The following is an 18,535-nucleotide window of genomic DNA, read 5'->3' as shown; positions in this document are numbered from 1 at the left end:
GGGTTCTGAATACTTTCCGTACCCACTGTACATTGTGTGTGTGTGTGTATATGTGTGTGTATATATATATATATATATATATATATATATATATATATAATTTTAAGACCACTCTTGTTTCTTCAATTTCTTGTTCATTTTATTGCCTGGTACCACTAAAGGCATATTATATAATACAATGAACTTGACAAAAAATGCAGCTGATTCCATAATACTTTGTTCTATTTGACATGCTTAAGCTTAATTATATTCCCCGTAATTTTGGTTACCATCAAGAAAATAATAGAAAATGGCTAGATATCAGGTCTTAAATTAAACTCATATGATCTATTTGTATTGTCAATATATTTGTCCAAACAAATGTACCTTTCGTTGTACCAGGCATTAAAAATGCATTAAAAATGAAAAAGAAACTGAAGAAACACAGTGTTTTTTTTTTCCATGACTGTATACATCAGTGACACATATTGTATCAAAAACCTGGATGTCTAACAATAAAAAAACAAAACAAAAAAAACAATTTCAAACATGAGGCAGTATTTGCAAAAGTTTGTGGTCCAGTTGAAACAGGTCTTTGGCATACTGTATGTAAATGGGTTTCTTTGTCAGTAAATATAGGTATTTTCCATTTGGGTGGTCTTTCTGATAACAAATATAAATCCTTTATTGAATCAATGCTCATAACATGCAAAATAAAATTATCTTGATATGGCTCAGCATTGTTTGTATTCAGCAAAAAGAGATCAATAGAATAAATACCGGTGTTTTTTTTGGGGGGGGGGGCGGGAAAGAGTATTTGGCACAACAAGGAGAACATGAACATTTTTAAATAAAGCTGACAAAAACACATACTGTACTTAAAGCAATTACAAGCTCATGTTGCTCAGCTTGTCCTGGTTTTAATCAGTGCCAAAATACCTTTGTCCAAAATGTGTTGGTGCCACTGGGTGAACTTCTGTTGCCAATATGGTGATGTCTGGGAACTCCTGGATTATAGACTTGGCCCCTAAAGAAAAAACAAAACAAAAAAAAGGACTAAGAAAACTTCTTTACTGATTATTCACTTTCATTATTGACCACTTTTGACATTCATTCTCAGTGAATCACTGTTTAATAAGGATTGGGTGTCAGTCCCCTGTATTTTTTTTTAACTGTCCAATTTTTAAACAATATACGTGTCATTACTTAATTCTGAGTGAGTACACATCATTTTATAGCACTATAAAATTTTTATGTTGAAATGGGGGGGGGGGGGGGGGGGGAAATCTTTGCTTTTTGTCACTTTCACAAAGTAATGCAGACTTGATTTTGGACACCGTCCAACAATGTTACAAGCAAAATGGCCTGGGAAAGACCACGGCAGGCTTTTACAGTTCAGTGACCTCATGGTGGCCTATGTCTTTCAATTCCATGAACTGTAGAGGGTGCCAGCACCTTATCTAAAGCAGGATTCTTTTAGAAGCTGGTCTTATTGATTTGTTTGGCTTATTTCTTGAAACAGAACGTACATTCTTAAAACTTGGCACGCCATAGCTCACATGCAAAAGCCCATTTCACTCCCAAAACAATTCATTTGTGTCAAAACGAAATTCCTTTCTCATTACTCACCCAAAATGCATTGTCCTTTGGCATTGTATAAGAACTTCAAGTCAAAGATTTTTGAAGTTTTGTCACTATGGCAGAGGACGATTGAAATAGCCCTCATGCCCACCTGCCCAGTCCTTCATTGACAATGCTTACTGTACATTTTTCTTTGTCTAGCTACAAAATACAATTGTGTATAAAACTAAACCAAAAAAAAATTATTTTACGATGACAGCAGCCTCCAATCTTTGACATCACAAATTGCACACATACTGCCAAGGAAATTGTCCCCATTTTGATTCACATGCATAATGTCCACAAAGCAGAGTAAAAAGAAAATGTATACAGCGTTGTATTATGAACAAAAACAAGGACAATTTGTAGCCTACATTGCTGTGAATACATTAATTTGTAAATTGTGCTATCTAGGCTAACTGGTAATTGTAGGCTACCTGTACTTAATAATTTGCAAAGATTTACTGAGACATGAAGACATACTAAGACATACTGTTTCAATAAATGAGCTAAATCAATAGAGAAATAATCCAGTCCTCTGCTTGAAGTGAAGTGTTTTTCTTCATTTGTTCACAAAGGTTTCCATTTGTTTTCATCAGCTCACATTTGACTTTGAAATTCAGCACAAATTAGTATCTGCTACCCATTCAAAATAAAATATTTTTTTAACGTCACAACCGAGGGAGAAGGGTTTTGCCGTGATTTCTTTTTACTTCATTAACTGTACTGTCTGCGATTGGCTGGCAACCAGTTCAGGGTGTACCCCGTCTCCTGCCCGATGACAGCTGGGATAGGCTCCAGCACGCCCGCGACCTTAGTGAGGAGAAGCGGCTCAGAAAATGGATGGATGGATGGATAACTGTACTGTACTTTTTTACCCCAGAAAACTGACTTGAACAACTCCACCTCCATATTCAGATGGAGGCACCTTGACAAAGGACGCCCAAGTGCCAATGATAACTCATTGCCTTTATCGATTGAAAGGACAATTGTCAGTCAATTTAAAAAGGTATTGCCAGAGGTGTGGGAGGATCTCTCTCTGAATGTTCTGAGCTCATATTTTCATGCCAATGTTATACGGTCCCAAAAAAGATTTTGTTCTTCAAACTAGTTTATATGGAATCAAAAATGCCTCTGCTGGTTGAAGTTAAGTCGTGCATGCACTTCAGCCTAAACTGATTTAAAACAGATTAAATACAATCAACTCCCCAGGATTGGCATAATGCTTAGCAATTCAATAATTGATTAGTATGCATATTATGAAGTAAGTACAAAATAGTTATCCTTTGGACAGGCACAATAATGAATAAATCGGGACTGTGTGGACTTGAGTAATGGTACATTAGAGGCTCGAAGGAGTAAAAGGAGTTAACTACTTGGTATCTTAATATGAAAAATAATCAATTGATCATTCCATCTCCTTTTTAAAAGAAACACATGTAAGTAGACGACACCCCCAACATTTGTGAGTCAGTGAGAATGAGCAACCTTATATTTGTGTGTACAGTGGGTACGGAAAGTATTCAGACTCCCTTAAATTTTTCACTCTTTGTTATATTGCAGCCATTTGCTAAAATCATTTAAGTTACTTTTTTTCCCCATTAATGCACACACAGCACCCCATATTGACAGGAAAAAAATGCAATTGTTGAAATTTTTGCAGATTTATTAAAAAAGAAAAACTGAAATCTCACACAGCTATAAGTATTCAGATCCTTTGCTGTGACACATATATTTAACTTGGGTGCTGTCTATTTCTTCTGATCATCTTCTGAGATGGTTCTACACCTTCACTGGAGTCCAGCTGTGTTTGATTATAATGATTGGACTTGATTAGGAAAGCCACACACCTGTCTATATACCTTACAGTTCACGTTGCATGTCGGAGCAAATGAGAATCACGAGGTCAAAGGAACTGCCTGAAGAGCTCAGAGACAGAATTGTGGCAAGGCACACATCTGGCCAAGGTTACAAAAAACATTCTGCTGCACTTACGTTTCCTAAGAGCACAGTGGCTTCCATAATCCTTAAATGGAAGACGTTTGGGATGACCAGAACCCTTCCTAGAGCTGGCCGTCCAGCCAAACTGAGCAATCGTAAAAGAAGAGCCTTGGTGAGCGAGGTGAAGAAGAACCCAAAGATCACTGTGGCTGAGCTCCAGAGATGCAGTCGGGAGATGGGAGAAAGTTCTAGAAAGTCAACCATCGCTGCAGCCCTCCACCAGTCGGGGTTTTATGGCAGACTGGCTCTTCTCAGTGCAAGACACATAAGAGCCTGCATGGAGTTTGCTTAAAAATAAAAAATAAAAAAACACCTGAAGGACAACAAGACAGTGAGAAATAAGATTCTCAGGTCTGATGAGACCAAGAGAGAACTTAAATTATTTTAGCAAATGGCTGCAATATAACAAAGAGTGAAAAATTTAACGGGGTCTGAATACTTTCCGTACCCACTGTATTTATAATACACTCAAGACAATAGCACTTACAGTATAGTTAAGGTTTTCCTGAGACATATCTTTGTGATATCATTGAAAATGGTGAGACTTTATTGAATTATTTCAAAATAAGTGTTGGATAATACTAATCACCAGCTGCATCCACCATGCAGCAATGCAGTTTACCTGTCGAATAAAAGCAATGACACATCAGGAGAATCGCAGTGGGAGATTGGAGACTGTTTGATTTGTTGGGTAAACAAAAGATATTGGAAAATGAGCCCGTGCCAGCTGTGATAATGTACCGTGAGGTGTGGAGAAGAGGCTGAGGAGGATAATATGTTTGGGCTGGACTCCATGCTCGATTAGCACCTTCACTGCTTCAATAACAGTGTTCCCAGTACCTGACGAAACACACACACACACATTTGAGATGCATTTCCTACGTCACACACCTGAAACAGCCCTCATTCAGAATTTGACATCTTAAGTTTGAATTGGGTTAATAAATCACAAAAAACATGGAAGGGTTAGCTGGAGTGTAATTTCCTACGTTATCATCTCAAAAAGGTCATCAGTTGTGACCCGAACACTTAGCATGCTTTTGAATATTCTGGCATTAAAATAAACCTCCAACCCGAAAGGGTCACGAGCATACTTTTTTTTTCTCATTTGTGTGCAGGGAAATGCAAAACTTAAACCCTCATTATGCTCTCCTGCAGCTTGGTGGCCATTGGCTTAGCAATGTATAATTTCCTCTGTGAAAGCTATAATTATCAGTTGTTGTGCATCTGCACTAAAATTGATATCTCACATATGTGCTGCTGTCACAGAATTGAATTCTAGCATAGAACAGCGCATGTGCGTTTGTGTGTGCGCATCCTTGGACTCACTGAGGATGGGGTACATGAGCAGCACTTTTCTTCTGTAAATATCTGGAGGGAACTTGGCATAGTAAACCTTGGCTTTCTGGGTCTCCTCGTCGCTTTGGATGAGGATTTTGCCAATGCGAATGGAGCGGCAGCAGTCCCGCAGACCCTGCTCCATGGCCTCACCTGTGCCAAACACATGCGAAACACAAAGGAGATTAAAATGTTTTTCCTTAACCTCTACAGTACGTGTGACATAAGTAGCCTTCTATCTATTATCTAAAAAAGTTAGAGCTGCCTCCGAAGTACTGGAAGGGTGAAATGTCCAAAGTCGTAAAACAATCTGTTTCGTGACGTTGGTTGACTTCCAAATTTCTCATAGGGTGAATTAATTTGTTCCAAGCTCAAATGTGACCATCGTAAACCAGGGTGCGTCATTCAGCCTTTTTGAATGATGAGCAAAGTAAGCCTTTCAGAGCTGGTACTGGCCCCACTTATTTATTCATTTATTTATTTAACTTAACCTTTATTTAACCAGGTAATACAATTGAGAACAGTTTCTCATTTACAATGCTGACCTGACTGCAGACATGTAGATCATTTTACACTTGAGAATATGTGAGTCTCAGGATGCACATGTCTGGAAACAAGGAGTCCCAGCCCTAGAACAATGAGTCCCTGCAATTTATCATCATGGAGTACAGATACAGTAATCCTCCGTAATATGACGGTTGTTGCTTCACGGTCCCGCTATATTTGCAGATATTTACAACCCCAATTCCAATGAAGTTGGGACATTGTGTTAAACATAAATAAAAACAGAATACAATGATTTGCAAATCATGTTCGACCTGTGTTTAATTGAATACACTACAAAGGCAAGATATTTAATGTTCAAACTGATGAACTTTATTGTTTTTAGCAAATAATCATTAACTTAGAATTTTATGGCTGCAACACGTTCCAAAAAGCTGGGACAGGGTCATGTTTACCACTGTGTTACATCCCTTTTTCTTTTAACAACATTCAATAAACGTTTGGGAACTGAGGACACTAATTGTTGAAGCTTTGTAGGTGGAATTCTTTCCCATTCTTGCTCGATGTACAACTTCAGCTGTTCAACAGTCCGGGATCTCCGTTGTTGTATTTTACGCTTCATAATGCGCCACACATTTTCAATGGGAGACGGGTCTGGACTGCAGGCAGGCCAGTCTAGTACCCGCACTCTTTTACTACGAAGCCACGCTGTTGTAACACGTGTAGAATGTGGTTTGGCATTGTCTTGCTGAAATAAGCAGGGGCATCCATGAAAAATATGTTGCATGGATGGCAACATATGTTTCTCCAAAACCTGTATGTACATTTCAGCATTAATGGTGACTTCACAGACACACTTACACAGCCCCATAACATCACAGATGCTGGCTTTTGAACTTTGCGTCCATAACAGTCCAGATGGTTCTTTTCCTCTTTGGCCCGGAGGACACGACGTCCACAATTTCCCAAAACAATTTTAAATGTCGACTCGTCGGACCACAGAACACTTTTCCACTTTGTATTAGTCCATCTTAGATGAGTTCAGGCTCAGAGAAGCCGGCGGCGTTTCTGAGTGTTGTTGATAAATGGCTTTTGCGTTGCATAGTAGAGTTTCAAGTTGCACTAACGGATGTAGCGCCAAACTGTATTTACTGATATTGGTTTTCTGAAGTGTTCCTGAGCCCATGTGGTGATATTCTTTACACATTGATGTCGGTTTTTGATGCAGTGCCGCCTGAGGGATCGAAAGTCACGGGCATTGAATGTTGGTTTTCGGCCTTGCCGTTTACATGCAGTGATTTCTCCAGATTCTTTCAACCTTTTGATATTATGGACCACAGATGATGAAATCCCTAAATTCCTTGCAATTGTACGTTGAGGAACAGTGTGCTTAAACTGTTCGACTATTTTCTCACGCACTTGTTCACCAAGAGGTGAACCTCGCCCCATCTTTGTTTGTGAATGACAGCAATTCAGGGAAGCTCCCTTTATACCCAATCATGGCACCCACCTGTTCCCAATGAGCCTGCTCACCTGTGGGATGTTCCAAACAGGTGTTTGATGAGCATTCCTCAACTTTCTCAGTCTTTTTTGCCACCTGTCCCAGCTTTTTTGGAATGTGTTGCAGCCATAAAATTCTAAGTTAATGATTATTTGCTAAAAACAATAAAGTTTATCAGTTTCAACATTAAATATTGTGTCTTTGTATTGTATTCAATTAAATATAGGTTGAACATGATTTGCAAATCATTGTATTCTGTTTTTATTTATGTTTAACACAACATCCCAACTTCGTTGGAATTGGGCTTGTATTTGTACAATTTATACAATATTTTTTGTTATCCACTGCACTCTCTCAATATATATCATGTTTCACCCTGTCACGGCAGAAAATTTATTTAGGACGATATATTTTACCAAAAACTATCACCATAAATGATAGTATCGTTGATTTTTTTTGTATGCCACTGATATAATGAGATTATAAAGCATAACAATTCAAGTACATCCTTTTTAAGAACGATTAACTTTCAATTCTAAAGAATATTGCACATTGGCATTCCCCCCCCCCCCCCGTACTTTTTATAGCGTTTCCACTTTTAAATTATATTTCTTGCAGTGTATGCTGTTTTAATTGTATTTTTCCCCTCTTTGTTTTAAATGTTTATAACCTGTTTATTCTTTGTTTTTAAATGCTTTTATTCATGTAAAGCACATTGAGTTACTTTGTGTATGAAATGCGCTATATAAATAAATTTGCTTTGCTTTGCTAATGTAGAACAATCAGTAAAATATCTTAGATAAATAAAAAACATAAATAAATGAGGCTCTGTCTGCAAAAATCGCACTTAAACAAATATTAAACATTTGGCACAAAGGTATAGAGTCATTAACCCACGAAATAGGCCCAAAAAAGTCTTAAAGACTGCCAAATTTGAATGAATTAAAAAAACAAATTTAAAAAACACCATGTCTCTACTCGAAAGCATTTGGGCTTTGTCACTGTTTTTAAATCAGATGTCATACATTTTAATATCACTGTTATTTTTAGTCTTTATTTTTTGTAAGAATGTTGTCGCGTTATGTCCTCTATAATTTCTGCTGCCTCGAGGCTTTCCAAAAAGACTATCTCTCAATAATCTTTTTCCTGGTCAAATAAAGGATTAAAACATTTTTAAATAAAGGCCCACCCTCAAGCTGCTGGACTTGAGACCTTCACCTGTCAATCAAATGACACTGAAAACTAGACCGCTGACGTCCACTACTGACTGTATATTGATAACGTGTGCTACTGTGGTTATGGTTTGTAAACACTTAACTTTCCCATCCGTGTGTGTGCTATGTGGGGAACACTCACACACAGAGCGCTGACGTTTTAACAATGTCGCCACGGTCGAGTGAGCTTTTTAGCTAACTGGTTAGCTTGCCGGCTAGCGAATGTAATAAACAGTTAACTTTCCCTCAAGTGTCCCAGTTGTGTGCATTTACAAAGCAAAAGTCGTTCTGCCAGCGGTGCTTGCTGAGCCGTGAGCAACCCGGCGGGTGTTACCACAACAATGAAGATTGAGTCCAGAAAAAACTCCCGTGTCCATTGTATGGAACAATAACTCGCCCTACTCGCCCTACTCTGCCTCTAAGTGGCTAACACCAAGACAGGACTCATACTTTTGATTCGTTGTGTGTGGAAGCTCTTCTTTCTTTTTCTCACTCTCTCTCACTCATACACACACACACACACACACACACACACACACACACACAGAGCAGGTCTTAAACCGTGCGTATACAGACAAAGAATAGATATGCTTCATGCGTCCCTGCTCATTTTTGTGTGTCTCAGACGTGGGACGCACACCAAACGAGATCCCTGAGACAGTAGCACAAAACAAGGAAATTTGTGCCATAACTTTTAACGATTACATATTCATATACATATATTTATAACGCTCTCATACGAATAAACTTTTTTTTTCTCCGAAAAGCCCTCTTTGAATAGTTCTGAGTGACAAAATACTGACTTTTTTTTTTACACAATATATTGGCGTTAGATCTCTATTATAATATATAATAATGTATAGACAGTTTTATTTACAGAATGACACATTAGAAGAAATATCAGGTATAGTTTTAGCGAGTTACTCAAGTAGACATCCAACTCAATGAAAACATGATGCTCCCAATGAAAATATAACGTGGTTTATAGCATAGATTTAGCCTGGATAATTTTACTTGGAAGTGGTTGCTGCAGCAGCCTCGACAGCTAAATTAATTTGCATAATAAATCTATGGGTATATCCCTATTCTGGCCAATGATCCAGGATTGTTACCCTGACATGCGCAAAAATGTGTGCAATACAGTAAAATGGCTTGATCGATTTAAGCCCTCAACAGTCCAACTTTCTGTATGCATTGGAGGTGTCTTTAAACTCACCACTCCTCATAATGCTGACGCCGCAGTTGCCTCTCTCAAACTTCACTCCTTCATATTTATATCCTTAGGACAAAATATGGCATGAGTCAATTATGAATGTAGCAGTGTTGAACAAACCAAGTCAGCTCCTCTGTGAAATGTGATGGATGTTGACTTTGGCAGCATTTCTAATTCTGATTCTCACCTGTTGGTGTGGTCACAGTGCACTCGGAGTAAGGCAGTTGATTCAAGCCTTCTTCGACTACAAGTCTAATCTGTTGAACAATAATATAAGCCGATTAAACTGTGAAAACATAAACAGACTGTTGGTATCATGGTACTGTTTGATCATACCAGTCGGTCAGCACAAAACACAAAATCCCCTCTGCTGGTTGTCCTAGAAACACAAGAAAAAATGTCCACACTGGATTTTTCCTATAAAAATGTTAGTTGGAGTAGTTATTGACTGCTACAGATAATTATTTCATTATGAAATTATGTTCAGGTGTGTCAGTATGGAAATTGTAATCTAATTGGTGGAGTGAATTAGTGAATCTGGGTACATACATTTTCCAACTGACTGAATCGAACAGAGTGAAATTTATCACTCACAGACCCCGATGGTCAATCCATCATACATAAATTATATGTTTGCCAATATCAGGAGCAATATCTTTTTTCCCCCCTTTTTTCTAAAATTGATCATGGCCCTTTGAGAACTTTATGAAGACTGAAATGCTACCTGATAAGAAAAAGGTCCCCACCCCAAAACCTTTACTTTTCTGCTAGGACTTTAGGTGACAAACATCTAAAAGAGCATTTAGGTATGTTATATTGATGTTAGGACACACTGGAAAGCGGTTTTCCTTATATTTTGATAAAATACATTAGAAAATGATACATTAAAAATAGTGATTGTTTCCAGGTATATTTGACTTGCTTATCTCACCTGGTATACTGGTAATTAGTACTTAAGTGGAGAAGATACTGTGATGACATAATAACCATGATTCTTATCTTCGGAAATTTGGTGGCTGAGAATGTGATCTTATAATACTACTACTACTACTACCACCAATACTATTACTAGTACTAATAATAATAATGATAATAATGGTGGTGATCAATTTTGGTGGAGAAGATGACATTAACTCGTGATGGACAGAAATTTCTGCAGCTCAAATGTTTCGGCCAAAAATGGCGGTTTCAGACCGAAAAAGACCTTTGTCACAGAAATAAAATGGCCGAAATAATGCAGTTTTTGCCACTACCTCTTAGCTTTGCCGCGGCTGGTGCGTGAGTGTGTACGCTGAATACCCTAAAAAATAGTTATTAACAAGCAATGCCCAATCAGGTTTTGCTGACTACCCAGTTGAATTGACTGGGAGATCACTATATTGGACACAACCTACAGTCACAGTTTGATAATGAAATAGTGCACCATAAAACAACCATAAATATGACAGTTAAATAAGGCACACATTCACAACAAAGATGAACGTCTTTATTACTGCAATAATTAAAATGTGGATGTCAGTCTTGTGGAGATACTTTAAGGACAAGGATGAAAACACTTCTTGGCAAAAGCAAATTATGCGCTACAAAATGGATGATGAAATCCGCTCGGGCTGCGACGAAGGCAGTCGCTACTAGCAAGCAATGAGTTTCACAAGCCCTGCCACCCAGTCCACTTTGCACCGCTCAGCTCCGACCGGTTCAGCTGCTCTCCCATCACAAAGATGTGGCAGAGGTGCTGCACGTCGAGTAAAGTGCCGGTAAGCGAACATGTGAAAAAGAATCACTTCAGTTGTCCTGTCACAGTTTTACTTTATAACGTTTGGTATTTTGAAGAAACAGTTTTGTATTTCTTTTTAGTAACCCTATTTTGTTGTTAACACAGAGAAGGAACATTGCATCTTAAGTGTATACTCTATCTACCAGACTCTATTCTTCCTTGTCTCGTATTTACTGTATGTACTCCTTTTACATAGTGCCTCGTGTTCAGACTGACACCACATAACTGAAACACCTTGTATTAAAGGGTACATTTAAGTTAAATGTGTGTGTGATAAGACTATTAGAAGAACATAACGGTTAGATGTTAAAATATCAGAAATGACAAGCTGTTACTCTAAAGTGTTATCTAAGTGAAAGTTTGAAAGTTTGAAAGAAAATATTTGTTCAAAATTAAACTTTTCATCATGATTGCAAGACAATGACATTATCAATATCAACCAATATAAACCAAGATGGCGCCTACCAGTGTGGTCGCCTCGGTAACGCGCTCTCTAGTATTGTCTTTGTTTTTGTGTTTTTCGTCTGTCTTTGGAGACCTTACACGACTCACTTACACAAGGGAAGACCTGCTAACCATGACTTTCTGTCACCAACTTTCGAATATCCGCTCAGTTTTTTCCCCGAGTTACTCACCGGAGCGGCGTCCGCGGTTTTAGGCGCATAGAGACGGAAGCGGCGCCACAGAGGGAAGCGAGCCGGCATTCAGGTGAAACTCCGCAAGAGAGGACACTGATTGGCGTTCCCGTCGATCCACCTCGCGAATGTACGCTCCCTACCCAACAAAATGGACGAGCTTCATCTTCTGTTAAAGACCAGTAAAGACTTCGGACGTTCCGCGGCCATGTGCTTCACGGAGACCTGGCTTTGCGACGCTGTACCCGATGGCGCCGTCATGCTTCCCGGCTTCAACATTCATCGAGCGGACCGCGACATGGAATCATCGGGGGAAACAAAGGGCGGCGGGATATGCCTCCATATCAACGAAAAATTGTGTATGGACGTCACGGTGCTCAGCACACACTGCAGCCCGCATTTGGAGTCGCTATTCTTAAACTGTAAACCATTCTACTCACCACGTGAGTTTCCATCGTTCATACTGGCTGGAGTCTATATTACGCCTCAAGCTAACACGAACGCCGCATTGCTAACGCTCACCGAACAAGTCAACGAAATTGAAAAAAAACACCCGGACTCTCGGACCCTCCGCACCCCGGTCACCAGCTCTTCCAGCTCCTTCCCTCAGGTAGGCGCTATCGATCAATGCAAACTAGAACTAGTAGACATTCCAACAGCTTCTTCCCTCTTGCGATCAACTTCTTAAACACCTAACCTATAATTCCATTACAATAAGATGGCAATTTTTTGACTTGAGTTCGTTGTCACATTTCTGTGGGGCCAATTATGTATTACTCGTGCACTCACTGTAGTTGTCTCGCCATGCTGCACTATTTGCATATACTGGCCACTCGTGCCAGAGTAGCATCTGCTCCATTTGCACACTGATTGAGGAGTATCTGTAACATTTGCACAACCAACATTGTCCCAGATGATCGCTCTACTCGTCACTTTAAACCGCATACACTCCTTGAAGTCTCAGTGCCCTTTGCACAATGGCCATTGCACCGGACTATTGCAATATTAGTCATTCGAACTGCTCTAAGTGCTAGAGGACTCTGCATATTTTTGCACAATTGTTTTTTGTCAATGTCTTTATGTCTCCAAAGTGTTCTGTAAATTGACTGTCTGTTGTACTACAGCGGCTCCAACTACCGGAGACAAATTCCTTGTGTGTTTTGGACATACTTGGCAAATAAAGATGATTCTGATTCTGATCAATACTCGGCATCGGTGAACAATCAAATGTATGTAATTGTATTTGGTCTGAAAAAAGTGGCATCGGTGCAGACATTTATCATCCTTTTTAGTAGACAATGATCAAATTTGACAGAACAGCCTTAGGGTACACAAACTTTGTAGCACCTGGACAAAACAATGGCATTTTTAAGTTTTTCACTGTCTGTATTTTGCCTCAATTTAGGAAAAGTCATCAAATTTCATGGTGTAAGAATGACAAGGTTTTTTTTTTTTTTTTTTGCATTGCTGTCAACTGTCAAAACAAGTAAGATTTGACTCAAATAGTATCAACTGAGATTCTTTATAAAATTGGTGGAGGAGAATGTGGGATTGTACTACTACTACTTCTAATAATAATAATAATAATAATAATAATAAAGCAGTGACTCACTTGTCTCTAATAATAGTCTGTAATTCTCTGATCTGGTCATTGAGAGGAAGCAGTTTGAGTTGGGGTCCCAGTGAGGCTTGGTTTACAGACTGTCTCCTGCTGGCATCACCCGCCTCAGAAGTGGACAACACAGCGGCCACATTGCTGCTGCTGCTGCTGTTTGCAAAGCGCACTTGCTTCATAGGGTGCTCCTGGCTGGTGTTCACATTGCTCATTTGCTGATTGTGGCACGACATCCTGAGTGAGGGGGCCGGTAGTTGTCTAGCAAAAGAGTCAAGGCTGTATGAGCTTTAATCAGCCGTTTGACAAAGACGTGCTTTACCTTTCGCCGCGACTCGTGTTTTCGAAAGGAGAATTCCCCAGTTAATACAGCGGTCGCATCCAGCCACACTATTAGTGTAAAATTTGCATACGTTTAAACTAAAAACCGCGTCGTTTAAAAAGTCAATTTAGACTGATATTAATGGTCAAATCAAGGTATGTAGCGACCACGCTCGCTTGCTAGCTAGCTTTGACACTAGTGACTGGCGATGACAACAACGGAAATGACGTAGACGACATGCGCACACTCACACCTCCCCTCACACTTGCAAACATGGCGCCACCGTTGCCATCGTTGATATGCGGCTTACACTTCCACAGACGAAAACTGGTAATTCTCCTTCAAAAGTCGAGCTCGTACCACCTTTGGAGTAAAAGTCAGGGCGAGGACGGGACGAAGTTCACGCGCCAAAGTTCTTACCTGGTAAGTTAAACGAGGATGCGGTGAGTTGGAGAGGACACCGTGCGCTTTTGGGGTGAGAGAACAGTACATGGACAGAACTGGAAATAAGTTGTCAGTGTCCTCCGTTGTTACAATGGAAATAAACTAACGATTGTGGGATTTTCGTATACCTGCATGCCTGTTAGATGCGACTGCTGTCATGCAAATACAACTTCAGTTTGTATAAGGACGGCTAGTGGCTATAGGGCTACCTTGGAACTCCAATTCGACGTTTTTAAGTTGTAACAGTTATATTCGCATAACAGGTGTGGTGTTATGCGTTAACTAAATATTTGATGTGACTTTCGTGTGGCAGGTGAATGACAAACACAGTGGGTCGTATAATACTGTTCATTTATTTAGTTGGTCAAATCATATCAGCCTGCCAGGGGTCTTGGATCACGTGTTGGAGACCCACAGAGGAGTCGGTAAATGTTAGATAAGCGTGCTTTCCCCCCACCGAAAGTGCATTGACACTTATTTTCCACTGACGGCATTGTGGTTGAAAAGCATAGCTCCACGATCAGAGGTAAAATTCAATGTGACACATATCAAAAGTGAAAGTTGAAAACGTCTTCTTTTAGTTTTGTTATGACACCCAGTTTTGAAATGATGCAAAGTCGTTAAGATTAGCAATTTATATGCCAAAACTCACACAATGTACTTGATTTACTTGAGATCATGGCAGGATATTTGATAATTATGCATAAACTGACCAAGTAGGTATATCTTGCAAGATGGAGTGTGTAACGTTTTTGCTTTAAAAAAGTCATTTTCACCCAAGCCACTACTAGAAGAGATGACAATGCTGCTTAAGCCTTTAAGCTCCTCTAATATCTTTCTGTATTTTTCAGTATTTGATCTTTTATATTTTGTGTTGAACAGCGACATTCCTACGCGCCGCGCTTGTAGCCCCGAAAATGACCTACAACCGCAAATGACGTACTTTACCTAACAATCGGCAGAACCGCCCCTTGTCTCCCGTTTGTAAAAAGCAAACTAAACATTATTTTGCGTTTCTATAACAGAAACTAATCCTACCATTTCTGTGTAAACAAAAACAATAATTACCGGGAACAAACGCCACGTCTTTCCGAGGACCCCTTAACTACCCAATAAGGTGCCTGACCAAAAATACACAAAGCTAAGATAAGCACTGTCCAAACAATGCATGCACAAAACACAGCAAAATAGGGAATTTAGAATAATTACCTCTTTTGAAGAATCCATCTATTTTCCCCGCTGGCTGTCCTTCAAAACATAATTTAAAAGTTGTAGAAGGAGCATAAATGCATAGTCTACGTCATATCGAGGCGACGGGTCTGTTGTTTTAATTTGGTATTCCATCCTATTTGTACTTGCTAAATGTCAGAATAATGAGAGGATTTTTTTTTTAGCAACTATAATCAACAATACAGTCATGGCTAAAAGCATTGGCACGTTTTTAGCCATGAATTTATTTATTCTTTTTTTTTTTTTTTCAATTTCAATTATTTTAATGTTATTTTACTTCTTACTCATTTATTTTCAGGTTGTTCTTTTAGGTTGTATTTGAAGTTGAGTTTTGGTAGTTGAATAAATACATATTTTTGAAATAAATGACTATTAATCATGATTTCAATATCAGTCAAAATGATTGTGATTATTATTTTTTCCATAATCGCACAGCCCTAGTGTAGCGTCTCCTCCCACTTTCACACTGCGCAGGCGTGCAAGAGTTGTGAAGCAAACTCAATCAAACATGTCAGCTAGCACTAGTTAGCACTCACCATAAATAAATTGAAAAATGTATAGCTAATCCATGTGATCAGTATCGGTAGTGTTCGGTAGCTCTCACTCATGGTACCGGAATTGGCAGCATACAGCACTGATCAAAGCACCCTGAACTCATTCACTTCCAGCCGTTTCCTGATTATTGAACTCCCAGACTGCCAGGCATTGTCGAGCAATTTCACTAATTTTTCAAGCTCCACAGAATATGTGTACTATGACTATATAAACCCCAAAACCACCAAAAGAAAAATCAGACTCTCTTCTTTCATCAGAAAAAAAGTTTTATTTAGCTTATACTGTTCTTTAATCGGCAGTCAAATATTGGCGAGTTTCAGTCAAATCGGTTTCTGAAGGGAAAAAAACAACTGAGAAAACAGCTTTTTTTGTGAAAGCAGACAGATCAAGCAGAACAATGATTGACACCAATATTTTTGTGTGTGTGAATATCTCAAACATCTGAACATAAAACAACACTGAGAAAGTACTTTTGACAGAAAAATAATTTATTTACAAGTATAACTATGTACAGAATTTACATTAGACAAAATGCATGAATAAATGGGGCTCCCACTCTTGCACTTTCTTCCTCCTAATTCTCCTCCTCTACCGTTTGCTCAGTAGTCCAGGTTTTTATTATCTTGTGCATAAACTCTAGCAAGGTTTTATCCACATCTGAATTTTATTCTTTGGTGGCGTTGAATGGGATCTTGTGTGGTTGTCATTGTCCTTGAAACCAGTCCCTACTTCTGCTTGAAGCACAACCCGTGCAGTTTAGAAAAATAACTATTACTATAAAAATACATTGTTAAAATTGCTGTAGTAGGACGTGGAGGAAAAACAAAATTTCAATTACCTTTTTTTGTTTGCACTGCGTTCTCTGCGTTTCCCTTGAAATGCACTTGAAGTGACAAAGATCATAGTGAATTGACGAGGCTTTTTGGGACACCATAAACTGTCAGAATGACAGTGCGAGTTAAGCATACACAGTAGGGAGGTGCTATACAAAGTTATTAGCAGTGCATGTACCATAATTTATCGTGTATAATGCAATTTTTTTCCCACAAAAAAATTTCAAAATTCAATAGTGAGCATTATACATAGGTGTAGGGGCAAATGGAAAAAACATTCACATTTTATAAATGTATGCCGCTATATTATGGTTATGAAAAAGCTGTACACGTTCATTCCAAAATGCCACCGCCACCTAGTGGTTATAAAAAAGGTGTACACTATACTTTCATTCCAATATGACAGGGGTACGTATGACTGCATATATGTACAGTTGTGCACATAAATTTACATACCCTGGCAGAATTTGTGAAATATTGTTGTTTTTGTAAAAAAAATATTAGTGAACAACAACCATCATTCATTTCTTTATGGTTATGTTTTGTTGAATGATAATGCTTTTCTGAAATGCTTGACCGTTTAATTTGAATTCTATTAAAATAAAATGTGTTTCGCCTGATCCTTCATGTTTTCTTTCTACCCATCTTACAAATTCTTCCTTGGTAATCAAACATATGAGCACACCTGTGTGTTTTCTAAATTATTAAATAAAAGTATGGCTGTGAATTTTAAACTAAGAGCATGTAAATTAAAAAAAAGGATCACTTATTCAAATAAAGTGCTTAGCTACGGAATAATTATTTGAAAAAAAAACTAACAAAATACAGATAATACTAGGTAGAAGGGTTTTCCCAGAATTTTGAGCTCAACTTTGGGGGTGTGTATTATACATGGGTGCGCATTATACACGAGAAATTATGGTACATCTTTTATATGTTTCAGCTGAGTACTCTGCCACACTCCCGAAGAAGTACATGGAATACAAACACAACTGAAAACGGTCGGCGTATTTTGGAGGCAGCAAATGTAAGTAGAGATGAGAAGTACCTTCAGATAAAAGTGCTTTGAAAATATGAGATTCATACACATTCAAATGCCAAATATTTCACAGCATTTGCAGGTGACAGACAAACGAACATGCTGGCATGGGAATGCGGGAGGAGGTCTCAGTGCAGACCCCAAAAATGTGGTGAGAATTTTATTTTTCATTGTTTATGTAAACAATTCACATTGGGACACATGGCATGCGCCAACATCAAACACGATTCCTATATATATAAATATATATATATATATATATATATAAATAAACAGCACAGCACGCACGCATATATATATGTGTGTGTGTGTGTGTGTGTGTGTGTGTGTGTGTGTGTATGATTTTAGGACCGTTAAAGCATTTTCCTCATTTTCTGATGTCCGTGATCTGTCGGGTGAGTGTGGAGTATACGCACGCACGCATATATATATATATATATAAATATATATATATATATATATAAACCACCAAATGGACATTACCTGAAGCCCCTGTGTGCCACAGAAACCTCCACAATTGCTGTAAACATTAATCCCCTCTTCGTAGTATTACTTAACTGAATTTGATCAAAGGCAGATGTCGAGAACGAGGTCTTGTAATTTGCTGCCATGCGGTTGGACTCTATAACACAGAGACTCCATATTAAATGTATTAGAGGAATTAGTACGTTAACTTTGGCCCACAGAGAGTCCCTGTGGCAGGTGTTTGCTGGAGTGT

General features: G+C 38.7%; 2 protein-coding genes across 4 annotated transcripts in view; one reads left to right on the top strand and one right to left on the bottom strand.

The window, feature by feature from the left end:
• Nucleotides 1-47: 47 nt before the first annotated feature.
• uprt (uracil phosphoribosyltransferase (FUR1) homolog (S. cerevisiae)) lies at nucleotides 48-13,924 on the bottom strand. Of its 3 annotated transcripts, XR_009769253.1 has the most exons (9): nucleotides 13,717-13,924; nucleotides 13,395-13,655; nucleotides 9,707-9,749; nucleotides 9,558-9,627; nucleotides 9,374-9,436; nucleotides 4,930-5,091; nucleotides 4,342-4,440; nucleotides 4,088-4,222; nucleotides 921-1,006 (listed from the first exon to the last, which is right to left on the bottom strand). XR_009769253.1 is itself a non-coding variant. In XM_061686770.1 (8 exons), exons 2-8 carry the CDS (start codon nucleotides 13,628-13,630, stop codon nucleotides 900-902), a joined length of 780 nt encoding a protein of 259 aa, XP_061542754.1. In that variant the 5' UTR covers nucleotides 13,631-13,655; nucleotides 13,717-13,924; the 3' UTR covers nucleotides 48-899. The 3 variants fall into 3 exon arrangements, 2 of the variants coding, with proteins under 2 accessions (XP_061542754.1, XP_061542755.1); XM_061686770.1 differs by lacking the exon at nucleotides 4,088-4,222 and having other exon boundaries at nucleotides 48-1,006; XM_061686771.1 differs by lacking the exons at nucleotides 4,088-4,222; nucleotides 13,717-13,924 and having other exon boundaries at nucleotides 48-1,006; nucleotides 13,395-13,710.
• Nucleotides 13,861-18,535, top strand: part of abcb7 (ATP-binding cassette, sub-family B (MDR/TAP), member 7) — a 37,795-nt gene continuing 33,120 nt past the window's right edge. Inside the window, exons 1-3 of the mRNA XM_061686767.1 lie at nucleotides 13,861-14,139; nucleotides 17,722-17,805; nucleotides 17,891-17,968. Of these exons, the coding sequence (XP_061542751.1) occupies nucleotides 13,954-14,139; nucleotides 17,722-17,805; nucleotides 17,891-17,968 (348 nt within the window). The 5' untranslated portion in view covers nucleotides 13,861-13,953. The remainder of the gene's footprint in view (nucleotides 14,140-17,721; nucleotides 17,806-17,890; nucleotides 17,969-18,535) is intronic.

Source organism: Phycodurus eques, chromosome 9 (assembly GCF_024500275.1).
Source record: "Phycodurus eques isolate BA_2022a chromosome 9, UOR_Pequ_1.1, whole genome shotgun sequence".
In the NCBI taxonomy this organism is placed as follows: domain Eukaryota; kingdom Metazoa; phylum Chordata; class Actinopteri; order Syngnathiformes; family Syngnathidae; genus Phycodurus; species Phycodurus eques.
This window is presented reverse-complemented; position numbering and strand designations above follow the sequence as displayed.